The sequence below is a fragment of the Doryrhamphus excisus genome, linkage group LG4 (assembly GCF_037039965.1).
Source record: "Doryrhamphus excisus strain RoL-2023G ecotype Guam linkage group LG4, RoL_Dexc_Guam_v1.1, whole genome shotgun sequence".
In the NCBI taxonomy this organism is placed as follows: domain Eukaryota; kingdom Metazoa; phylum Chordata; class Actinopteri; order Syngnathiformes; family Syngnathidae; genus Doryrhamphus; species Doryrhamphus excisus.
The window spans coordinates 11,160,284-11,187,000 of record NC_136360.1 but is presented as its reverse complement, the minus strand read 5'-3'; the positions used below and the strand labels follow the sequence as shown (position 1 = coordinate 11,187,000).

The 26,717-nt window shown below is 42.4% G+C and overlaps 1 protein-coding gene across 3 annotated transcripts; it reads right to left on the bottom strand.

Annotated features, from left to right (window-relative positions):
• Positions 1–277: 277 nt before the first annotated feature.
• On the bottom strand, positions 278–25,712 carry LOC131129769 (importin-13). Of its 3 annotated transcripts, none has more exons than XM_058073618.2 (23): positions 25,534–25,708; positions 25,092–25,184; positions 19,361–19,486; positions 18,931–19,287; positions 18,469–18,722; positions 15,772–15,912; positions 15,481–15,622; positions 15,238–15,404; positions 15,036–15,156; positions 13,211–13,358; positions 12,949–13,130; positions 12,820–12,846; positions 12,225–12,359; positions 10,822–10,974; positions 10,620–10,700; positions 10,366–10,503; positions 9,911–10,007; positions 6,797–6,849; positions 4,004–4,070; positions 3,180–3,238; positions 3,017–3,106; positions 2,718–2,899; positions 278–2,153 (listed from the first exon to the last, which is right to left on the bottom strand). In XM_058073618.2, exons 2-23 carry the CDS (start codon positions 25,158–25,160, stop codon positions 2,054–2,056), a joined length of 2,889 nt encoding a protein of 962 aa, XP_057929601.2. In that variant the 5' UTR covers positions 25,161–25,184; positions 25,534–25,708; the 3' UTR covers positions 278–2,053. The 3 variants fall into 3 exon arrangements, 2 of the variants coding, with proteins under 2 accessions (XP_057929601.2, XP_078646257.1); XM_078790131.1 differs by having other exon boundaries at positions 278–2,150; positions 25,534–25,704; XR_013627288.1 differs by lacking the exons at positions 278–2,153; positions 2,718–2,899; positions 6,797–6,849 and having other exon boundaries at positions 3,018–3,106; positions 25,534–25,712.
• Between the last annotated feature and the right edge of the window lie 1,005 nt (positions 25,713–26,717).

Here is a 26,717-nt window from a genome sequence, read left to right as displayed (position 1 = left end):
CATCATTTCATGTTTGTTTCTAATGCATTTGTTGGCCTATTTTTTCAGTGGTGTCAATGGCTATGTTGCAGCAGGCATCCCGCTGGACTGAGGGCCCCAGTCTGTGCTTCATTGGATGGGTCTTTCAACCGGACAATGCTGCATCCTTGAGAACCTTAGCAGCAATGGCTCATTGCAAATGGCATAGCCCCCTCAGCCCAGCAATCCTGCCACATTAGAGACTGATAATATAAATATTTAAAACATTACCTGGCAGGGTAAAGACAATCACAAACTGCAGTCTTAAGATATATTTAATAAATTAAAGCCAAGGTACAAAAAACAATGTACATTTTAAACCTCCCGCCCACTCTTGAGTACAAACTTGAGTACAAGCATCGAGTCTGTCACAGTTCAATTTTTTTTGTCTAGTCCAAATATTTCGGAGGATAAAATGTTCCCAAAATGTCCCCCGACTAACACACACATGCTACATTTCTGCAGGCACCTCGGATAAGACAGCAGGATTAGAGAAGACAAAATAAAATTGTATATTTGGATGCTGAGAGTCATGGATGTCACCCGGCACCAATCATCACGTCATGATTTCAAACTGCCTCTAAAAGCCGGCATTTGAACGGCACCCTGGAAATTTTCTGGTTTTAGAGGCAGTAACGGAAGCCTTTTTCACACAGTGATGCTGTACAACAGCATCCAAACAGCAGACATTTATTCACTTGTGCCTTTTACGCAGCATGTTAAGAGTGCATTCACTGTGCACTTTGGCAGTGACGCAGCATCCTGTACTCAGGTAATCAGGTGTGCAAATTGCAACCATTACCTTCAATTCAAAAGCATGGGACAATTGCATCTCCTGAGTTTATGCCTTTTTTGTGTTCACCTATACAGTCAGGATTCTCGCCTCTGATACTACCACAAAAGCCAGAAAAATGCTGGGTGGCCTTGTTACCCATATTCTGCATCTGTGACGTTTATACAGAACAGCAACACAGGAAAGGGTGGAAAAACAGAGGACAGATGCTGCCTGTGTGTGAGGGTATTTTCACAATGCTGTACTGTGTCTCGGATGCTGCTTTTTGGCAGGATCTCTGTGTGAAAGACATCCCGATGACAACTTAGGATAAGTATGAAACGTCTGGTTCATGACAGCCTGATGCTGAGATGTGAGAAGCGGGCTTGAAGAACCATCTTTTGAGTAAAGGATAGGAGGAGATTATGTTCATGTATGGTAGGTCCGATATAAGTGCACTGAATGAGTCAGGCAAAAGATACATCTGTGCACACGCAAATGTTCCATTCACACAGGTATGAACACACACATATGCAGCAACATGACTAATAATATGCACAACTGGATTATTTTTGCACAATAATAGTGACTGGTGACCGTCACTGAATTCCCTTCACTTCCTTCTATTCTTGCAGACCGCTTACTTTGTCTTTAGTGCAGCTACGCTCCTCATATGCAACAAAAGAGGAACAAAATTCACAAAACCTTTGAATCATTTGGCAAAAGCAGGTTATCCACAAGTAAATATTATGATAGTGTTTTTCTTGCACAGTTCTCTCGCCGCCCACTGCTTTCTTCCTAGTAGCAGCAGCACCTTCGTCCCTCTATATGCGCGTACGTATATATATATATATATATATATATATTTATTTATATATATTGCATGTTTCATCCTGATTAAGAACATCTAGTAGCTACGTACGATACCACTATCATGTCATACGGATGCTAGTCACCAGCAAACAACCAAGGAGCCACAGGAAGATCTAGAGAAGGCAGAACGGGCACAGATAGAGAAGAGACGTGAGGCAGCATGCGTCCAGGTGCAACCTCCCTAAAGCCACAAGAGTGTTCATGTTGAGCCATTCATCCTTCGGTGGAGCCCAACTGGAAAGAGTTGTTCTGTCTTGTCTTGTTCTGCAGTGGTCGGGCAGTTGTTACAATCGTGATCTCCTTGTTTGGGTTTGTGTTATCGTGGCATCCAGCTGTTTGAGTGCTGAGGTTGGAGGTCACGGCTTCAATGAAGGTCCATGTGCCCACTTGTCAGTACTCGGCAGCGTATTCTGTACCGTGCAAGCCCCTGCACAGCAGTGTGAACTCCTTTACAATGTCCTTCACCCTCCTCTTGTTCACTCGTTCTCTGCTTGACAGAGGAAAACAAAATATGTGCCAGATATCATGAATCACACTGTATTATTAAATTTTTAAGAAAAGGTAATTCTTCCTTAGGCAATGTGCCAACACTCAGAAATATGTCTTATAATTCTGGTAACTATTTAGAGTTAACTAAGGTTCTAGTCCACGCTCGGGCATCTCTGTGTGGAGTTTGCATGTTCTCCCGGGTATGCGTGGGTTTTCTCCGGGTACTCTGGTTTCCTCCAACATTCCAAAAACATGTTAGGTTAATTGGTGACTCCAAATTGTCCATAGGTATGAATGTGAGTGTGAATGGTTGTTGGTCTATATGTGCCCTGTGATTGGCTGGCGACCAGTCCAGGGTGTACCCCGCCTCTCGCCCGAAGAGGCTCCAGCATGCTCACGATCCTCGTGAGGATAAGCGGTATACAAAATCAATGGATGGATATTTAGTGTTAATAGGATTTCACAATACGGTAGTTAGCTTGGAAGTGAACCAGTGTCAGAGGAACATGACCATAACCAAACGTTGCAGGGCCCTTGAAACAGTTAAGGGCACCCTGGGTGCTACCTGAGTATGTGTTGTGAGAAGTTGTCCTTCTGTTCCGATGTGACCCGCGATGACGGGAAGCCTGGCGGCTGTAGCGCCACCTTCAGCCACACGGTGAGCAGGGAGAAGCAGTGCTTGTTCAGACTGAAAAGCACCTCTGCAAACTGGTCCATCAAGCTCCGGGAAGCCCCACCCCCAATACCCTTAAAAAATTAAAAAAAAACAAAAACATGAGGATGTGTTACCATAAAAAAGGGACATGAATTTGATATAGGGGAAGCTGAAAGGACCTTGTGATTGCCGTGTGTCAGGTTACTCACCTCCAGCAGGGCCTGGATCAACAGCTTGCCTTCCTCCTGCACCACCCTTGCAACCGGAGGCACATCTGAGCAGTGTGGCAGCAGTTCAGTCTGAAGCACAGGCGCACAATCAGCAACATGATTCATTTCTATGCATGCACACGCTTGCAAAGTGTGCACTCACAAAGAACAGACACGTCGACTTTACGGTCGGAGCCTCCGGAAATTTCAGCGATAGGACTCCTGCAGGTGGGGAAGAAATATAGACATAAGGGCAGCAATATTGCGACAGTGGTGTTGCCCATAATTTGACCTCAAAGGCCTAAATCCTGATTTAATGTGCAGATGTTTTTGTGTGAATAGTAGCCATTGTCCACCAAGTCGTACAATTCAGTTCGGTAAAACTCCGGTTTCCTCCCACATTCCAAAAACATGCTAGGTTAATTGGCGAATCCAAATAGGTCCATATCCATAGGTATGAATGTGAGTGTGAATGGTTGTTTGTCTATATGTGCCCTGTGATTGGCTGGCGACTCGTCCAGGGTGTACCCCGCCTCTCGCCCAAAGACAGCTGGGATAGGCTCCAGCACCCCCACGACCCTCGTGAAGATAAGCGGTAGAAAATGAATGAATGAATTTGTGATATTTATTAGCTCCAAGCTAAAATCATCATTGCTAAGAAATACATACCTGAAATATTTCACTGTGCGTAGTGAAATTTACCTTTTTAAATTGAAATCCTGAAATAAATGGCATCTTCAAAAGATATTCATATTTATTATGATGCACCAGCATATGTGGAAGAAAACAGTACACGTGTAGATATCTACACGAAACGCTGGATGTCCTCCATTGTTGTTGTTTACCATGTGGCATTCTCACAATTCCTTGGCGGGATACAATGTGTTGCTCTGCTATGTTGTCTCTCTATTTAAGCAGTTAAAAAAACGCCAGCTGAACTGAAATGCATGGCTTGGTGGAAACGTGGCTTTTCAGGTGCAAACTTACCACAGTGGAACACCGCTTTCACGTCAAGACTTTCAGACAAGTACAAATCAGGTTTCCGTTTGAGGGCCTAAGAGGCAGACAAAGGCATTATGTGGCTTTGTTGTTTCCATCAGTGTGATGAGCTCCTTCAGAGTAGTGCTTTTAAAACTACAGCCTGGTAGTCAGATCTGACAGCAACATGGGGCATGAGGGCAGCAGATCTGCCTACCAGGCTACAGCATTGGACTATACAAACTCATAAGAGAGATCCTCCAGTGCAGAACTCAGCGGGTACGACAAATAAATTGCAACAAAATCAAAGTCTGAAATCATTGGAAACTTAACTCAAACTAAAGGCAATGGTGGTATTGGCCTTTTGCCATTTCAAACACTATGTTTCTGTGTTTTTGGTTGACTGGACTGAATATGCAACAAAAGTGTGCAGGTAATCAACATGTGCAGATAAAGAGAAATACAACTCATCTCATAATAAGAAACTCAGTCAAGATGGAGGAAAGGAGAGGAGAGAGGAACAGGGAGAGGAAGAGAAATGACGGGTCAGATCTATCCCAAGATAGAAAACCAAAGATGAAGACAAAAAAATATATATAAAAACAGACAAGACGTCAGCCAATTTGTCTGAAGTGATTAATATTAGTTGAATATTAATGCGTTTGGGCTCTGATTGGCTGCGGGCTGGAATGACTTCAGAAGGACTTCTCAGCTCAGAGACTAAGCAGTCACCTTACAACCACCATGATCTGTTATGATGAAGATGTGATGATGGCATGGCAGCTTCTCTAATAAATCAAACGTGTGGGTGCATTTTTACTGGACAATTTAATTTAAAAATAAAAGTAGGTTACCATGTCATGCATAAGATCAATAATGGCATTTTACAATTTAAAGCAACAGTATCCCACATTAACCCGAGACGTCAGCTGAGAGAGCGTCTAAAAGAGCAAGGACGCAATCGTAATTTGCTCATGAAGATGCTATCACAGAAGAGTACCAGCTATGGCAAAAGTGAGAGTTATGATGACAACCATAGAACCAGAAACGGCAGCATTAGCGAACGCATCTGTGTCCAGACTGCTCTTTACAGTATGGCAACAATATCACAATAAGATGACAAATAAAAAAAGAAGAATGAAATGCATTTAATTGTTTTTGATGTGGCCAGGCTCGTCAACATGTGTCCCTACAATTAAGGATCTCTGTCCAGGCTCCATAGTATCATATGGCAACAATAGGTCCACACTGACAACATAATAGAAAAGCACTCAGTAGAGTGCAGACCTCTGACATCAGTGGAAAGATTGTGTCCTGTACTGTGGATGCCATTTAAAAAGAGCAGCAACACAGCATTTTTGGTGCCACTGGAGATAGTACCAGAGGCATATCAGGAGCCTCTGTGGAAGGAAATACTAGAATGACGAGACTGGGGCATGAAGTTTAACAAACTAACTTTTTGGCCATTTGTTCATTTTTACAGACACCAAACACTAAGTGTGTCCCGCTGATTTGGGCATGTTCCTCCGCTTTGTGCAAATGCAAACAACTACGTCTCTCCAGCAGATTCGGAATTCAGCATTCACTACCTTACAGATTATTAGATTTTTATTATTTTTAAAAAAATTATGTGGGACAACCCGCCTACTCATTATTTTGCAAGGTCAAAAATTGCAGTGAGGTGAACACAGGTTAATACAGTACATAATTTTAAGTGGATTACAGTGTGTTGTTCTTCACTATATAGCGGTTCGAATATTGCTTCTCCACAATATTGCTGTTTTTCCAAAGAAATTATTAATAAATGATCACTGTTTTGTGGTTGACCATGGCCTATTAGTCAAAAAATTTTTGAAAGACAAGTTATATGTAGTTTTCTGGTCAATGGGTGTCAGTAATGTTAGGAGACATGATGTTAGATTACATTAGCTTTCACACTGCATGGAGAGTGGCTACTGTGCCAGCAGAGCTGAGCTGACATGCCATGGTGTAAGTTCCGTGTGTAAAGTGGAAGTTTTACTATTTCATGTCTGCCGTGGTCTAATAATGTGAAAACATGTATTTAGAATATCATAAACAGGTTACATATTCTCTAACTACAAAAATATTCAGTTTAGTAATATTGAATCCCACTTTGTGAAAATGCGCTTATTGTGGTTGGGTCTGGAACCAATTAACCACGATAAACAAGGAATGACTGTACATTGGAAGAATATCGGCATTATCTCAGACTGCTAGCCAGGACGACCCAGTGGCAAGGAATATGGAGGCTGCACCACAGGAGCCTCCATCAGCAGCCTGATGACCAGGCTAAAGGCAAGCCTGTGACTCTGATTCCAACACTTCTCCATTATTATTCATTTGTGGTGAGTACCACTGTACAGGTTACAATTTGAATTCATTCAATAAGGGTGTGAGGCATATTCCATTGTTTAAAAAAATAGGTGCAGTCAGTCGCTGATGCGCTTGTTTTATTTGTTGGGTGTCTTGGAATTACTACTGTATCCTGCTTCACTGGGTTCTGTGTAAAAGGCAATTGTGGATAAATGCAGGATATACCATTTGATGCACCACTATTACACAATTTCTAGTGTTTATGTGGCGAGGTGACTGTTAGAATTCTGAGCGTTTCCCCTCACAATTCATTCCAAAGCCTCTCCTGTCATGATGGGACATTTTGTGGTCCGTTAGACGAGAAAGAAAGAGGCAGCGAAGGAAAAGAGGACAGCGAGAGGTGAGAAAGAGAGAAAAGAGGAAAAGAGAGAAACCCAAAGTGAGTGAAATAAGTAACCAAAAACACACCTGAGCTTGGAGTTGCATAAATGAATCAACAATATCAGGATGATCCCTGGGTCCTAAAATATAATAAAGATGAAACTTAAGAAATCAAAAGAGAATAAGAATAATACACAAACAGCAACGGAACAGATTCAACAGTCATGTGGAAATAAAAAAACTCAAAAATAGTTCATTTCAAAAATAATTCACATGTGAGTAAGGAACAAAGTGAGGAGGTGGGGGTGGCATTTCGGAGAGGGGTCGTGTGAAGCGTTGGCAGACTCTTGGAGGGACAAAAAGAAAACAAAAAACAATAGGCAGAAGACAGAGACATGGGTCTGTTTGGTCGAGAACAAAGAAATAAGTAACGAGAGAAACAGAACAAACCTAAGAAAGAAAAGTGGGTTTGGGGTGGGAACCCAGGAGGCACCTCTGTTACTGTTACACTTTGGAGGAAAGGGGCGCCGACACGGAATGAACAGCCCTACCTGCTTCCCCCCGACCCCCCAAAAACCCTCCACCACAAATGAGACCGTTTCAGGGGGAAGAGGTCAGTGTCAGGGGTACATTCAGAGACGGGCCCCTTTGCTTCAAAGATGAACCCTCAGTATGAAATCCAAAAGGTCAGGAAAGGTTCATATAGCGTTACCTCCCTTATGCTGCTGGACACAGACCACAAGACTTTTTTTTTTTAAACAATGAGACCAATTGCAAAACAAAAAGATGGATGATTAAACACACAGTCAACTTGAGAATCCATTCGAAGATTCCTGACATTGATTGAAATGATGTTGGAAGGACAAATGTCAGTAGTGAGCGCCCAGCTTTAGCTGTTCCCACACTCCAAACAGGTTCCCTGCACCCCAATCCCCCACCTTCTAGCCCTTCATCCACACACACACACACACACACTGCTAGAGAGAATACAGGGCTTATTCAGAGGGCTGCCATGAAGCACTCTGCTCTAGTAGTCCTTCAACATCCCTGGCTGCAGCCACATTCATGCAGCCTGCTACGCTCCGTGCCAGCCATCTGAATAAGCTGGTGGAACCTGGACTCATACTGTCTTATTGAAAAGCAGGGAGGCAGGGCAAAGAGGAGGGGAGGGGTGGAAAAAAGAGGCAACGTAAAGGGAAGCGAACAGGACAGACAGAGCTTGTTGATAAAAACAACTCCATCTCATTAATGCCCTTTTGGCATGTGGGTGCCATACCAAAAACTTTCAAAAATGCGACCCATTCTGAAATAACACATGAACTTGCCACAACATTAGGTATACCTGCACAATAAGATACAAGTTCTGCCTTTACAGATATAATGATGCTGTTCGGACACTCCAAATTATTACGGACAATTTCTGGAAAATCTAGACTCATGCGTGAAATCCCACAGCTTCCCTGAAAAATCCGGATGGGTGAACTTGTAAAGCAGTGGTATCCAATAACATCAAATTTATCTTGAAAAATCAGTAAAAATCATCAAAATATCAAAAATGGCCAGAACTGAGAGGGACTAATTCAAAAAATTTAATAAATTAACCTAGAGGTTGAACAAAAAATGATAAATTATTAAGTAACTCATTCGTATTTCATTTCTCTGACCTGCCTCTTTGTCATCCTGGCGCCTTTCTGCTCTACTGTAGAGTTTTTGTATCTTTGTTAAAACATATTGGCCCTGTCATCGTATTTTCCCATATATGTCTATACGTGGGACACAGTGCATGGGTTTTCCCTTAACCAATCAGGAAGCAGAGCACAATACGCGTTCATATGCTGTAGGAAAAAAAAAGCACTAACAAGAGTCCGGGAATACTGTACACTAAATGCCAGTAACAAAAGAGCAGCGTGGCCGCACTTTGGGCACCCCTGATTGACAGGATTGACTGAACAAGTGTGTTTTTCTTTGGCTTTAATGTGTGATGCCAGTTCACGAGATACATGAGTTGGGTCTTTGAAAATCACACGAGAGAAAATTTTAACATTACTTGTAAAAAAAGTACAATAAAAATATATGACAATCTACTAATTTTTATGTTACTAATTACTATGTTACTACCTTGCATTGCTCCTGACAAGGCAAAACTCTTCTGCATTCTGTGTGTATGCTACCGGCTCTGCCTCCACCCATCGAGATAAAGAGAATGTGTGACTGATAACAAGGCTCATTCCATTCATGCCGTTGTTCTACGGAACAAATGCGCCAATGTGTTGAGAGTGAACCCTCTTCCTTCCAGTTTGGAGGCAGAAAACAAGGACACTCATACCCATGCATTATATTGAGGCTGGCAAAATAATCAAGGTAATTTGAATTTATTGTGATTAATTTATTGATTATCAGACCAGTCCTAGCACCCACGAGAGAGTAATTTTCTGAATGAGAAATCTTGTCATGTTTTAATCTTGCGAGATCTTGTGACACCCTTATTCACAAGTGTAGCAGTGATGATACAGACGCCAAACACAACACAGTAAATTAAACTTCTGAATGCAATACGGAAGTAGTGACAAAAACTATACGTGTCCTGCCTGCTCAGTAGGATACAGCTGTCAGCAATAATGTATATGAATACGTTATAATATGCCCCACCCCAGCAAATAAGGACAGAAGCACTGAATTGCGACAATTTTCCAAATGGCAATTTGACCTCGGTGAACTCAATTAAAAAAGTGAGCATAACCTTTTTATATTCACTCCTTTGATATTGTGCAGATGTAGCTAGTGAATGTGGATTTCATCACGTCTACATAGACTAGGTAGAATAAAACAAATGTTGCATCTATTGCAAAACAAAAAAACAAAACATAAACAAGTAAATTGAGACTACCCTTAATGACGGCAAAACATTTGACGGTCAACAATGAGGGCAGAGTGCAGTGAACTCACTGAAAAGTTTTGCAATTTCCAAGCAAACAAATATATTAACATATCTGTCCCACTGTGGAGTCACAGTAAGAAATAGGTCTCCATAAATCCAATGACATTAAATATGCAGGATGTAATTTGCAACAAATGTTTCACTAAGCTTTAGGCAAATGTGCTATTTTTGGAGCATGTGAGATGAAATGCAATACAGTCATAGAAGTGAGGTGTATTTTGCAGTATTACAATCCCACTCAGTATTACCCCGCCCCTCCCTACCTTGCTGGAAGATGGACAACGTTACCGAGGTAACGAGCTCAAACAGAGACTTGATGGGTGGGAAGTGGTCCGTCTGGCTAGCAAAAATATGCACCATCTGAAACGCATAGAGACAGAGACCAAGAACATGAGACGATATGAGAAATACTGTATTTGACTTTCAATTTGGATTTAATGACTTCATTTCACACAACTACATGTGATTAAGACAGTTGCCATGACAACCCATTTTTCTGCCTCGAGTTCAACATATTTTCTTTTGTCCACAACAAAGAATTACATTAACAATGTGACGAATAAAAATAACGCCCTGACTGTAGAAATGCAGTATATTTAGATGACACACTACTACGATTACAGTTATTTTGGCATTTCTAACCAAATAAATACCCTCAATTGAGCCTATCGAGAGCATAATTTTCTAAATATAATACTGCACTTGTGTTTTTCTGCACCTGTCTTGTGAGGTCGAGGGCGGAGGCTTGAGGAATCGTACTATACATCTGTCCAAGCATCTCGCTGAGCTGTGAAACCATGGGCGCGAAATCGTGCAGCAGTGTCTTCACTGACTTCTCGAAGATGGCACACACAGCCTGAGAGGACCAACGTGAAATCAATTTAACTGATCTTGTCTCTCCCAATATCATGGAAGAATATCTGGGGGAGAATGAAAAAGCAGCCTGATAGGATATGGCCTTTAATGGCGCACCTCGACAACCTGTGAGTCATTCAGCCACTTGCTGAGGACATTCTGTATGAGGGCAAACACTTGCTGCAAAACCACCACAACCTTGGGGAAAGAGACAGAAATGAACAAAAGGACTCCAGCAGCTTTACACATGCCTATCAGCACTATGAGTCTAGCATTCAAGTTACTATTATTCATAATCCTAATTATGGTGGCTACTGACTGGGTTGGGTCCAGGTGGAGGAGGGGCTGTTTTGACAGGAACAGCTAGGCCATCTGCTGATTGATCATCCTGCTTGCTGATGTCCAGTGTGGTGAACAAGTTGGAAAGGAGCCCCAAGATGTGGATGATAGCTAACTTATTGGATGGATTAGGCTGAAATTACAACAAAAAAGACAAACAAAATCGCATTAGAAATTATTACATATATCGTGGCCTTCACAAGAATAGATGGCGATCACCAATTACTTGTAGTGTGTGCCGACCACTTGAATAAATCAACAGTAGACCTCAACCTCTTAGAAATTAACTTTGCTTTGTGACAGTCACTGCGAATTTGATTACTTTCGCTTCCCCACTGGCTTTACCTTCATTAATGTACTAAATCGACCAAATGTCAGCACAGCAGCAATCAAGTAGTGAACACTGTAAACCGATCTACTCATGACCATTAAGCCTTTTAAGCTTGTATGAATAAAGTACATCCATACATACATTGAGCCATGCTCCATCCAGGTAATATGGGTTCCAAATGCAGTGTTTAATCAATGCTGTTTCCATGGTGACATAAACATAACGAATCCCCCAAATCCCAACAGACTCCAGTCGATTATTGTGCTTGGTCCGTTTGCTGACCGCAACATACTGCCCACACCGCTGTATTAATGGTATGAATCTGTGGTGGTGGTTGAAAAGGCTGTTGGCGCAAACTGGCAGCTATGGCTATCAGTCTACCCCAAGGAAGCTTACCATTACCACAATAATGGGTCTATGGATGTCTACAATGATGCTATATAAAATTCCAATTAAAATCAACATGACAAGGTAGGTTGAAGGTCTGCACCACAAGGAGCCCATTTGTCCAGCTATAGAAGCATCTGATCACACTTCATCATCTGATGTAATGCTGATAAAGCAAATGTAAGACAAGAAAACAACGAGGGAGGCTGGAAGGCATTGGATAGATGAGGCACTGCGCGCATGCATGTGTGTGTGTGTGTGTAGGCTGGGAACACAAGACACACACTGATGAAGGGAAAGCTTCATCTTGGCTGACATCTTGCATCACCCTGAAGCAACTACAAAGAGAAAGTGTACATTTAAATTGTGCCACACAGGTCTGCAAATACAAGCTGTGTCAGACCTTATATTAAACATAGCAACGAAATGGCTTTTTGCATGGCTGCACATAGCGGATAAGTTTGAGTGTATTGGCACTTTTTCTTTTATTTACTGAACACATTTTGATGCAACGTGTGTCCTTTTGAGTCACTAGCCCATAGCGCAAGGTCAAATGCAATCTGGCCCCCGTGAAGACAATGTTCCACTGCAGTGACATCACACAGATCTAAATGTGCTTGCTCTGGCATTAATGTGTGCATGTGTTTGTGTGTTTCTACACGCACCGTCTCCTCTGCTAATTTCTCCAGTTGCTGGATGTAAGGGGTGATGAGGGAGTGAAGATTCCTCAGGATGTCCTCCACAGGCAGTGCAGAAAGCAGGAAGCCAAGTGCCTGCATCAGCCACATGCACTGACTCGTCTATTGCAGGAGACAATCACAAAGGTTACATCTAGTAAATAAACATCTGTTTGTATATGGACAAAACCATACCAATTTTTTTTTAATTTTTTTTTTTTTTTTTATGGTACACAACCAGAATGGCATTGGGGTGAACCTAATAACTAAATGTAGTTTGCTTTTCCCTTGGCTTATTTGCAACACATATTCCATAAGAAGAAGCAGAAAAGAGAAGAAGAATAGATGCCAGAGGTTAGATGAAGTAATCGGAGCGTTTTGTTACTTTTTAAGTGTTTCTAGTGGTTAATTAGGTTTTAATGTGTGAAGCACCTTTATCATTGAAACACTATGAAGGAGGAATAGGGCGACATTTAAAAGAGAAAACATTGAAATACTGACCAGATGAACAGGGTATGACCAAACAATAATTTTAAAATAGGTTTTGCAGAAACATTAAAAAGAAGGAAAGACATCAACTTACCTTGTGGATCTGCTTTATGAGAACCTCCTGTAATATATATATATATACATATATAAAAAATATTTTGCATGACCAGAAAGCACAATGAACTTTCTCGATGAAGCACAGTACACATCTAGCCACATCTACCTGAGACACAGCGACTATGTTGGTGGCGTAAGGTGGAAGGTCACATTTGCATTCCCTGCAGATCTTTTTCAGCGTTGACACAGAGGAAATAGAAAGGTCTGGGTTGCCGAGAGCTTGCAGCACAAGGGGCAGAACGCTGCTGAGCATCACCGGGTGGTCCGCCAACCATTCAGCCAGAGCACCTGGTGGGAGGAATTGCAGTAGTGAGTGAGTGTTGTTTTCTGTCGCAAAACACAATGGTGGCACAATGTAATTGTCTCACCTATAGTGAACATCACGGTGTCCGCTAGCTGAACGTTGTTGATGTTGATTCTGGGGATGATTCCTATGAGGCCCGGAATGACGTCAGAGTAATTGACGTCTATCGTCTCTGCTATGGACTGGAACCCATACAGCAACGCTTCTGTGTGCTGGAAGAACAGAAGGATTCCGTCAAATGTGAATTTAACAGCTCCGCCTTTGACTTGCCCCTAATAGATGATCCTGCCCTGTGTATACAACAATCTCTTTACTGAGGAAAGCTACTTGTGAGGGAGCTGCCAATCCTCCCTCACTGATCAGGTGTATGCCCCACCTATACACTGTCATGGCTATGGCTATGGCTATCCCAGGCTAGTAAGAGGCCATTTTTACAACTAAAATCTTACACTACTGTAAGTATGTATTTTAAAAAATCTCCACAATAATGATGTCTGGAGGTGACCCCTGAAGGGAAAAGCCGAAAGAGAAAGAAGAAGTGCCCAAACTTTGTTATACTACTGTAGCTATGCTCGTGTTGCTGACGTTTGTGTCCTCCTGTCCCACTCCTTCATGTTACATTGTTGTATGTGATATGACATCTAGTGCAGACCTACAGTGCATATGAAAGTGCATACAGTGCATATAAAAAGTGGATAAAGTGCACAATAGCACTTCTGTGAACGCCACGTGATTTGTGATGTCTGATTTTTTCTAGTAGGCATTTTTTGATGCAAATGTATTATGCTTTTGAACGCAGATTGTTTTGAGAATCCAAACTCTTTACTTTATTGTCCACAGCAACTAGCTGGAACTACTTTCCTCAGCACCGAAATGTGACCAGAACTCGGCTCAGGACAAGTGGGAAGTGAGTCACTGTTGACGAACTTCACTGCTTATGGGGGTGTCATACAACTTCTTCAGCTCATGATCTACTGGCTGGAGACGCTTGCATGAACGTGGTAACGTAGCACCGCTGGTGCGATGGAGCTCAGGAAAAGCCAGACGTGTGGCAACGTCGCCTGCCCCAGGGATCGAAGCCGGACATGCGTGCAGCGTGGTCGCACAGCGTGTATTACAAAAATGTATTAATGCACCTTTCCCGGCAAGAGTGTGCCGCTTCTGCCGCATATTTAATGTTCATATTCACAAAAACAGTCCGGTGTGAAATGCTGTTGATATATGAAAATATTTTTCTCTTGCTGGATCACCAAATACAATAACTTCTGCCTGAATGGGCAGCAGAGCTTGGGGGAGGGCAGGGAGATTATCTGTCTTACAGCCACACCCATATAAGGAAGTCCGCTCCTCTGTGATGTCACAAAGGGGCGGTTATACCACGCTTTTTGAAACCTAGCGTTTTGAGCCATCCCAAACTTTCAGGACTCACTTCCAAATGCACAAACCTCATTATTTGAAACTTTGGCATCCTTTAACATGAGAATACAACATTGTAACTACATTTATAGGTCAGAAAAGTGGAAAAAGCACAATAGGTCCCCTTTAAAGTTTAAAGCTACAGACACGTGAGATGGCGTCTTCCCAGTAGGGCCTACTAAAAATACTTTTGAAACCATCTACATTTTTATCTGGGGTAGATTTTGGTTAACACATTTCAAAACACACGGTTGTGGGAACTCTAAGACTTATTGTAAGTTTATGAAGAATATATGTAATTTTAATCCTACATAGGTTTGATAGGTTTGAAGTGTGTTGGACTTGTCACAATCAATGCAGTGTGAAAATGACCTTACAGAGTACTTGTTTATCAAATCTACCATGACACATTGAGAGCCGTCATCTGTGCAACGTGTCCCCTTTAGCCTTCAGTGCGTACACGTTCCACCCACCTGCCACGATGCGGGCTGCTCTGTGTTAGTCAACAGCCGTCCCAGTTTGTCATACAGATTACTCAGCAGCTCGGCACCCAGCATCTCGTACACGTACATTAGCGTGTCTGAGATATCCACCCTTTAGGAGAGACGAGAAGTCTATTTTAGTTGCAGCCTAGAGAGTCTTTTCAAGAAGAACATGTGCCCTTGAAGTGCCAACCTGTAGATGCGGAACTGCTCTTTCTCATCCGAGGACCAAGACGCATACTCTTGGTCTGAGGGGAACTGTGCTTTGTGGAGCAGGACGTCCACCAGCTGGAAATACACTGGCCTGTAGACTTGGAGGTACACCGCTTGCTTGTCAGACTCAAATGATATGATTTCATCCTGAGAAAGGGTATTGAAAAACAATCTTTTCATTATAATGTTAAAATCAGAGATTGTTATTATGAAACTCCCTTACTTGTAGTGTATACCAGAAGGTGAGTGTGAGGGAGCTGGTGGTCTCATTGACTGGATAGTGGCCAGGGATGCCAGTGCAAAACATGATCATGTTGACTAGAGCCAGGAAGCTCTGCCAGTGGTCCACCTGCTCCAGAAGAGTCCTACAAAAAAGACGAGTAAGGGGCAGAAGGGCCATGGAAATAACCTATGTATAACAGAAAAAATGTGCAGTGCTGAAACAGTGCAATGTGACTTTTATTTCAGTTCGAGCCCAAGAGTAGTACAATAAGTCCTGTACAGTATTTGGTACCTGGAGTGGTTCTCTCCCAGGGTGACGGCAATACGGCAGATCCCATGGCACGTCTCCATGTCTCCGTTCTGGACGGCCTCTCGGAGCTGATCCTGAAGAGCCAGCACTCGAGGAACCAGCTTCAGCAAAGTGTTCACGTATCTATTCGCAACACAAGAAAAGACACCAATACTGAGACACAATAACATGCACACTATAACATGGAATAAATTGGCTTCTGCAGAGTCCATTTGGTTGATGGGGGAATTTGTGGGGATTTTTTGTGCTCTCTTGATAGTTCATCTTGAAATAATTTCAACAAAAGCTCACACGAGCGAAGTTAACTCCAACCCCATATTTGTATTTTTACCGTCATCTTTCTCAGATATTCTGGTGTCAGCCGGTGGTGTCCAAAGTGTGTCCAGAAACCATTTGCATTGCAGTTAGAAATTTAAACAACAACAACACAAAAAAACAACCAAAAATGGGGAAAAATGTAAAGAGAAAAGCTAAAGAAAAAAAGGCGCTTGGTGTTAGCGGTCACCCAATATTGGCAGCATGGAATGAACTGAATTGTCTTGAAATGTACTAGATTATTAAAATGATGAAACAATAGATTAAGAATGAGTTTCTCGGTACTCTATAGTGTATTTGTAGTGCCTCCTCAAAAGAAGCCGTTTATCTCCACAGGGGAATGCCGCCTCAGTTCTAACCCACCCACTCTTAAAAGCCCACACGTCCACCAGCAACCGGAAAAATCTATTCAAAGATCCTTCGACTCGGAGCAATCATGCTGCCAGTTAGCCGTCACTCGTCTTCCTGCTGCCTCAACCTTCTAGAACTCCTCTCCATGTACTAAAACACATGCAGACTGTCCACTAATACACATTAAGGCACATCATAACACAATATCATCCTTTATGATATCATATGCTGACATGGCATTTAAAGATCAAGAGCATTTGTGTGTGTATGCGTGCGTGCAAATGTCACAGCCCAGACTATATACTGTACATGTGATGGAAAGCAAAAAAGCGTGAACCATACAGTGTGTGTCTAAGTGAGTGAGTCCTCTGGGGGAGTATTGTGGCTTGAAGGCAGCGCTTCTTCCTTCTGTGAATGTCAATAGGGGGCGTGGTTGCAGGATGATTCATATTTAATAATGACTAGTAAGGTGGTGTGATATTTTTGGGGACTAGGCTGCTAAATGTACATCTTTAATTACAACTACAGCGGAAACCCCACAAGTAAAAAAAAAAAAACGACAACAAACATTTTTGCACCAGAACCCTCATATATAAAGAATCTTTGAGCAGCATTTATATCCTTAATAACAGAAGAGTGGTGTCACATAGGGATTACAAACAGCAGAATGATCATATAGAGGATCTTTGGCTAACATCAATGCTTTATGACTGTGCTATCCATTTGAGGTAAAATATGAAGGTATGCCAGAGCTTTGCATTGACATTATATACAAAATCAAGAATGGCAACAACGGTAGAAGACCCATAATCCTTCTATTCCATTTCACTGTATGGTCTTATCAGGATTTTGTTAATCCAATTTCTTTTATTTCCAATAGAGGCAGATCTGTGGTGAGACATTATGAAGTCTTCTCCACCCCATTAGCCTTCTTGAGAAAGAGCTCCACCCTATTAAGATGTAAAGCATATCAACTCCATTTCATAAGCGTCTACCTGTCTCAGGAGCAGCAGTGCACGGTCTGACTGCACTTAACTCTGAGTGAGTGACTTTGTGTGCATGAGTGAGTGTGTGTGTATGTCTGAGATGCACTTAGAAAAGTCATTCATTTTTTAACAAGTGCTGTGCACATGCAGGTCATGTCCTCTCAGCTTTTGTCAAGAAAATAGAGGATTTTCCAATACCTTCCTTCATAACTCCTTGCCATCCTACTGTCTTACACTTCCTGATACCTCCTTTATATCCTGCCAGCCCCACCCTGTCGCTTTCTCCACCACCCTGCCCATGTCTGACCCCCCCTGCAATTACCTCAACACTCTGAGACAGGGGAAATGGGTTGCCTGGCAACAGGATGCGACTGGACCAATAGTATGCCCCCAAATGAGTTGATTGTAATGCATTTAAACAGAGGGAGAGAACCAGAGGCAGAGAGGATGGCGTGCCATACTGGAAGGGGGGGGGGAGGGGGGGGGGGGGCAGAAATGGATGGAAGGAAAATAAGCTATAAAAAAAAAACAAAGGACATTAGGGCACGTTTGGTTTTGGAGGTAATTTGGCAGCCACATGAAAAACAATGTGGCTCACAATGTAATGTAAGTGTGACACAAGCTTTTGTTTAAAAGGTGTGGGACTAAACACACCTCTAACTTCAACATGAATCTGCTGTTAATGATGGGTCAGCATCCAGATCCATGACGACATCTTTCCCCCACCTCACACCTTCTCCTGCCCTCCTCAGCAGCTTTTCATCCCATCACCCCCGCCCAGTCCGTCTCCTGTTCGTCCCTGTGAGGGAGGGGTAGTGGATGCCGCGTCTGAATCAACCGGGCATGATGACATCTCTCCTCGGCTCTGTTACCATAGCAACGCCAGCCACCCAAGAAATGCTCTTCTCTTCTCTCCTGGCTGACATGCCCAACCAGTGCCCATCCCGTTTGTTGGAGTTCAAACACATATCACGCTCCAAGACTTATTTGACTTGTCGTCACTGGCCCGCATATGCGCAGAACACACCTTTGGGAGTCAGGCTGTGAAATGGTGTTAACCAATGCCTCCACGGCGGTGTCAAAGAGCTCGGGGTCGGGCAGGGCGCTGAAGCAGTCTTGCACCAGGCCCTCGCTCTCACTAAGGGGAACGTCCAGCAGCACCCAGGAGGACAGGCAGCGGAGCACGCGAGCTTTCACGGCTCCAGGGCTGTCCGTCCTTCGCAGAAGTTGCTGCAGTAGGGGACACACCGACCCCCACTCCTGCCCGAGGGCGCCCCGAACCTAATGGGAGAATAAATGCTGTGGTTACTGTTATGCTGGTGACTGAGGGTGCAAAGTACACCTTTGCTCATGTGGGACATCTCTTTCATATTAAACTGTAGTTACGATATCTCCACAAATTGCTCGATAAGAAGACAGTAGAGTGGCGGTAGATTAGGATCAAAAAGAATGAAAAAAGATTCAGTAGAAATGTGTTTATAAAACGCACCAGCCCCTTTCGGTACTGTGGCAAGCGACTGGTCTGGAACTCCTCGGGAAGAACGGTGAGCAGCTCCAGCAGTGCCAGGCACCGTGCTCGCCCGTCCACCCCTCCCCCCTCTTCCTGGAACACCCGCACCATCTCGGCCACGGCGCCAGGCCAGGCCTCGGGCATTGTGTTGAGCGCCAGCGAGGCCAGGGCCACGCACAGCCGCGTGAGCACCATTTTGGAGCCCGCGGAAAAACAGGCGATCTGAGAGAACAACTGGCTCTTCAGAGACTCATACTGATCGCTGGGAATGTCCGACCAGTAGCGGGAGATCTTGGTGTGAAGTGCGCTTGCGCCAAAATACTGGATCTCCGGCACCTACGATGAGAAGATGACAATTTTACTGGAGAGAACATGACAATATGCATCTTTATGTGTGTTTACAATGTACCTTGTCTGGGCTGAGCAGAGCCCAGCAGAATTGCCAAGCCTGAGGAGAGACCTGGGCCTGCATAAGCCACTTCTGGGCCAGATTCTTGTTGTCAATGTTGGGATCATAGTACAACTGGTGAAGGGCCTGCAAGGTAAGACAAGAAAATACAAGTCAATCAAATTAATTATACAATCTACTCAAATGTCTATTCACATTTTTTCCATTGGAAAAACCTGACCATTGGTGACCGTGATAAAAGGAGCATCTTACACACATGCGCACACAAAAAAAAAACTAAAAAATAAATAAATAGCAAAAGCACTGACCTAAAAAACAGCACTGAGTGTTGTATTAAACAAGTGAGTGTAGGGAGAACAAGCAGCGGGGGAGCCAAGAGAATACAGTAAAGATGAATGATGGCATTTCAAAGGAATACTGGCACAAAGTCTTGTTTATCCTCCACACACATCAACCAGCCATGACATAAAAACATTGACAGTTTACCAATGCAATAATGGTGCCCATGAGAAATTGTAATATAAAATTTTATTTTGAACCGGTGTGAGCGTTTTTTTCCTGTCCTGGCAAAACAAGCTATATTCACTTTGTTTGGCATGAAATAAGCTATGACAATAAATGTTACAAAAATGGGTAGCTGTAGCTGTAGCTTTCATTTTGTAAAATAAAAAAACCTTTGTGACCCCTTTATTGCCAGTAGTTCATTTAAAAACATTTACACTTCACCTACTGTATGTGATCATTATTGGTATCATCTCATGGATGATCGGGGTTGGTACCAGCAGCATAAAACCCAGAACACACATACACAACAGAACATCCCTATTGTAAGTGTCACCTACTCATCAGCAGTATTAATGCTAGCTGAGCTACTGTCGCTTTTACATACCACTATTACAACATTTATACAACAAAGCTTTGTGTGCGGGTTATCGTGTGTAGCTGCCGAAACATTTGCATAATAGGTCTCCTTTCACAAATGAGCATGTGGTCTAAGAAAACTGTTGTTTCCTTTCCATTTTCTCAGGCACTCCAGATCATTATTTAAGTTTAAAAATTTGCTTCCCTTTCTATCCATCCCCAAATGATCTCCACTGGATTTACATCAGTGGAACACACAGGATGGTCCATAAGAGTAAGTGTTTTCCTCTGGAAGAAGTCCTTTGTCAGACAGGCATTGTGAACTGCAGCGTTGTGCTGTTGAAAAAGTCAGATGAGCGCAAGCCACACAGACGAGTGCCTTCAGTCATGAGGGACACACCCTGCAACATCTCCACATAGCCAGCTGCCGTGGATGCCCCTGAACAACTTAAAGCTCCATTGTAAATTGTTTACTCGAATTTTCTTGTCTCACTCAAACATCTTTTCGCATTTTGAAGCATTACTTAGAAAGCTCCCTAAAGTCCAACCGTGCAAGATGTAAATTCTTGCATTTTTTCAACTGGTCTTGACGTTTTGATCAGGATTGTATAATGGGTTCAAATTTGAGAAATAACATAGCTTTCTCCAATTAACATGTCATCCTCTTTATGGTAAATATACTGTAATTACAGTATAGCATTTATGTTGTGTCAACTGCTTTAAAGACAACGGGGTTGGACGAGTGCTCACTGTTGAACTTCTTATACACAGGCAGCATCCCACCTCTGCTAGGGTCCCGACAATACTACCTACTGATGTACTATATATAAAGATATAGGCAGATGGAGATGAACAACAACTAAATGAGCCCTTTGCAAGAGCTCTAGCAATCATTATTGCAAGCATGTGCATTAAGATGTTTTTTTGCAAGTCAGCTCATCCCTACTTCCATCTTTTTGCTAATTGCGTTGTTAGTGCTGAAAGCAGCAGTGGCGGCGGCTCATTAGTGCAGTTCATGGTGTGATTGCGCTCCCGACCAAAACTGCACCCCTCCTGTCTACGCTTCCCAGTTTTTAATAATCAAAGCACAGGATACAAAACAGTAGGAAATTTTTTTTGCAATTTGCCACTTTTGTAGTCTCACGGCGAACCACTGGTTGTCTTCTTCTGTGAGTCATGGTATACACTCAGTTGCCGTCAATTAATTGGTTTGAAAACAACAAAAGGAAGAAACGGACATTTTTTTTGAATGGAGCTGTAGATGGTGGTAACCTGCCTACACCACCTGGTTTCAACCTAAGCACGCTCTGTTGGCAGACCCTGCTGAGAGGTCGTCATCCTCCCGGAGGAGGAGGAGGAGGAGGAGGAGGAGGAGGAGGAGGAGGAGGAGGAGGAGGAGGAGAAGAGTGATGCAAGTCAGAATTGGATGGATTTGCCCAAGCTGATCTATACTGTACTATGTTAAGGTTGAGCTAACACACAAGAAGAAACCACTAAATCAGAGACAAGCTGGAAATTACAACTGTGTCTGGAACAATGTGTGAGAGATGCTGGGAGTATCATAATGTTTACTGCATTCTGGAATACAAAACTATATCAAGACAACAAGCGGCATCTGAACATTTAGTTCTGAAGATGTTGTGAGTGGCAGCCAAAACTCCTTCACATATTACTGTAGTTGCTAACATGAGAATGAAACGTTTGCAGAGGAATGAGGAATAACAAGAGAACAAAAACAAACATGTAGAGTGGGTGTTTGCTTGACACCAACTGGCAATTTAAGGACAAGAACAATCATATCTCAGCGTATGAACAACCATACAAGTTTCCAACAGGCATGGGTATCTTCTCAAGGGCCAATACTAGGGCAATGAAACATGCATTTACTTTCGAGTAGTAAGGGTACCACTCGTATAACAGTATGGATTTCCCATCCACTGAAGAGGAGTCAACATGCAGCCATTATTGTGTAAATAGCTGGCAACTGTGCCTGTCACAATAACAAATTTTGCTGGTTGATAATTGTGCTATTAATTATCGACTGATATTCAATAATTTCTTTCAATATCTGTTGACTCATTCTCAGTGGATAGTAAATCTATACTACAACAAAAGCTGTACACCGACTACTCTATATTATATCCAAGCTTTATTTCTATATTATTGTCCCATGAGACAATAAAATGGTTGCTGAACTGTGAGGGTTGTGCTCACATTGGTGAGATGCTGTATAAACACACTCAACTTGACAATGAAGAACTGTGTTTGATGAGCCAGAGACGGAACAAAAGGCGTTTCTACTTAAAGCCTGAACCGGGAACCATCATCTCCACCGGCATGCACACAACAATCACCAATCCACCAACCTATTGGAGATTTTGGGGGAAAATTGCCCATCCACAATTCTTATGTGAGACACAAACGCACATCTTTGTCTTTACTATGTGTTCTAAAGATATACAAGCAGATAAAAACAGACAGCTCATTACAGCTGTCATTACACACCTATGTTGCCTACAAGACTGCTATTAAAACATCACCAACAAGGTTTTATGGTTTTATATACATGCTGTGAGCATGTAATAACAAGTACATTCATGATACCATGTGATACAGTATTTTTTTAAGCATTAGCGGAATTTCCTTCCTAGGCACATAGCAGCATAGAAAGGAACGCCCACACTGAGCATTAACATTTCCAAACTCAAAAACACATCATCAGCTCAGCATCAAAGGCGTCAATACGTCAATAACATAGTTCGATTGGTGTAATAATGTTAATAATAACAACAATGTTGCTGTAGCTTGGTTAACATGCATATGTAAATGGGGCGTTGATGGTACTTTTTGGATATTTTTTTAAGAAGGCTTTATAGGCGGAATAACCATCTCACATTACGTGAATTCATGGCTGTCTTTTTTGCTGTTTTGATACCTTTAGATCTATCTTTAGAACACACAGAAAATGGAAAAACATCTGTGTTCATGTCTAATAAGGATTGTGGAGGATGCAAAATTCTCCAAAATGAGCAGATTTCCTTTAAGACAGGGATTGTGATGTCGGCTACTGCAACACTTGCATTGAAACAGGAGTTCAGAACATTTAGAGTGAGATTCTCCCACCCCATTAATAAAAATATTAAGCAAAATAATTAAGTTAATTGCTAGTTTTTGTCTTAATCCTTCAAGCAAATGCAGTCAAAGGCTCATACTTAGCTTGTATGACACTGAAAATAAAACCACTGAGCAGCAAATCAATGCTTCACTATGAAGCTTGAATGTAGTTGATGGTTAATACAGCTGCATATCAGGTACTTGCATTATTAATTAGCTAAACAATAACAACCTCACAGGTACATAATGTACCGTGGTTCAAAGGAGTGTAAAAGAAGCAGAAATGATGCTCACACTTTGTCACTGTGTCTCTTAATATATTATATATTAATTATTGTTATCATTATTATTATTACACCAGAGAGCACAGCAGTATCAAAGCAACATCTCCCCACAGGCATGTTGTTCCTCTCCTTCAGACCTGCCTCATATCATCCCTTTGCCATCGCCATCCGCCCCATCTCGCCCTTCCCCCCACCTCCCTCTGGTCACATAATTCGACCCTGCACCCCTCCCTTTTCCTCACCCCCACTCCTAACACATCTCATCACATTAGCTCTTCCACAAGCACAGACACACACACACCTTCCTCTTTCCCCAGTCTCCTCATTGCCTCCCCCACCCATCCTTTCATGCCCGCCTTCACTGTGGCGTCTGTGGCCACCCAGCAGGGACATTCATCAGCAACATCGCACAACACTATACACAAACACACAGGTCAATACAAGACAAAACAACGGAAATCAATGTTTTGTACTGACAAGAAATGCAGGTACAAAGTGGTGGCCTCCACCCTGCACAAACCGATGTCGCTTTATTTCATGTTTCACCATGCCAAAGTAAAGCAATTGAAAATATAATATGGAATATGAGTTACAACTGCACAGTTACATACAGTATATACTCTATATGATTGTTGTGTTTTGCAGTGGTAATGGACTGTAATGCATCGCCCTGAGTTACTAATCATGTAGTTGCCTTATTTAAATATGTAACAAAATATTAGATCTATACAACTATAAATCATAATAACAGACCTTGTGGCCAGTAATGGAGCCAGGAATTTTTCATTGGGATGGCTAAAGTAAGACCATTACTTACATAGGAGTGGCAATAAGTTGATACCTGAAAAGTCTAGAGGGTGGCCGGAGAGTGGCCAATGGTGGCCACGACGCAACTCCGCCAGTGCTCGTGGCCTAGTGGTTAACATGCCAGCCTCACAGTCCGAGATCTGAGTTTGAATCTCCCTTGGAACACCTGTGTGGAGTGGGCTTTGCCGATTGGAAAGCCTAAATTATCCATGAGGTTGAATGTTAGTGCCAATGGTTGTCTATTTTACTGGCGACCAGTCTGGCATGTACCCTGCCTCTCGCCCCCAGAAGTGAGCTGTGATATAGGCTCCAGCTCGCCCGTGACCCTATTGAGAATAAGTGGCATAAAAAATGGATAGGTGGATTCAGGGATACCCGCACAGCTTAAAATCACTGTTAGTCCAAGAATATATTTATTACTGTTGTGGTAACTGTAGTAATGAGTTGTAATGCATCACTCATTGTCTAGTTCATGTATCTATCCATTTGACAGAAGCAAAATATTAGGTACACAGCACTTCAACCATTAAATATCACATCAGATTGAGTGATGTTGCATTGGCACTGGATTGTTAAAGTTTACCACCAATTGCACAATGATAAAATACCATCAAATGCACCGTGTTAAATGCCTTTTGACTGTTGACAGCTTGAAATATTCTTACCTTTTCTACGTTTTCCACCGTGAAGTCCAAAGCATCCGGTGTAGTTGCTATCCTCCCCGGCGTCTCCATAATGATAACCCCGCTGGGACGGAGCTGTCAAATAGCCAAACAATAACAATAAAATTAGAGAAACACGTGAATATACGTCTCGATCTAAATAAAAGCTGTGCGTTACAAGATTTAACTTTAAAAAGTTAGCATCACAAGCGAGGTATGGTTTTGTGCTAACCGGCAAGCTAACGTTAGCTCGCCGATGCTAACGTACGCGCAAAAGAAACACATCCGGGACGGATAGCATGAACAACCACAATGCTAACGCCATGATAGCTAACTTTAGCAATGCGCGTCACAAACTAACCAAATATAAGAGCATTGCTGGTGAGTGTCAGTCCATGATATGCACAGTGTTTGTAATGTAGCGAAAATAACAACGTTTCCGCACCTTTGTATCCAGAAGGAGGAGAGCGGCGATGCTGTCAGCTCAGTACCGCTTTACTGCTTGTGCTCCGCCACGGACTTGTGCTACGTTCAAATGCTATGGTAACTACCGAGCTCTCCTACCCGCCCAGCAACAGTACCGTAAACTAGTCCAAACCAGCTCTGCAGGTGAATATTATTTTTTAATATCTCATATTTTCTCTTTTTGTGATTATGGTGATGCTAAGGGTTGTGCATTACTCAAAACGGCGTTTAAACAGTACAGTAATAATAAATAATAGCAGTGACGTAATTCGTGAACGCAACATGGTTTTGACATGCCGTGAAAAAAAGATTAATTTAATTTCCGAACCATACTCATGACAATTTAATGTTTTTCATTTTTCAAGTATATGTTGCTATATATAGCGTAGTACTGTAGTGAACTTACTTGTGATATTGTTTTTATTTAAAATAAGGATTATTGCTAGTGGTGCACCTATGGGTCTCTGAAAAGTGGAAACAATATTGTATACAGCACAAAATACACAACCATAAGGCTGCCGGATTCAGACAAAAAGTCAAAATAATGTGACTGTACACTACTTAAAACGGCAAATATAACACCCTGTCTGTACAAAACAACACCGCAAAGAGGGATAAAACAGTCAAAAATGACTACAGCAAAGCATGCTGGGAAATGTGTAATCTGCCCAATCCACTGATGCAAACTCCTCCACGTTGTACATCTTGCGGATTGTGATGTTTTAATATAAAATACTGCTACCCTTTGCCCTGCCACTGGGAGAATGACAAAGGGATCGAATAACCACGATCACTTTATTGAAAGGAACAACCACACCAAAACAACCATGGTCGTATATTAACCTGAAAACACAAGCAAAGGGGGGCATTATACTCTATGTTCCAATCCCGGTATTGCATGCCCGGGTAATCGGGATAAAAGGTGTGTAGGCTGCTTACTTATCTATTTGTCAGTGTTGATTAGACATTTTCGCAAATCTGACCATATACTATTGGTTAATGGCCGAATTAACAAATTGTGTTGCTTAGGGGCTCAGGGTTAATGTCCAGTTCGGCCCACTACCTAAATTAGGTTTTGAGTTTTGCCCCCAGGTGCGATTGAATTTGACACCACTGGTCTACACGGAGCAACAGCGACACTCAGTGGTCAAATGGCGACATCGC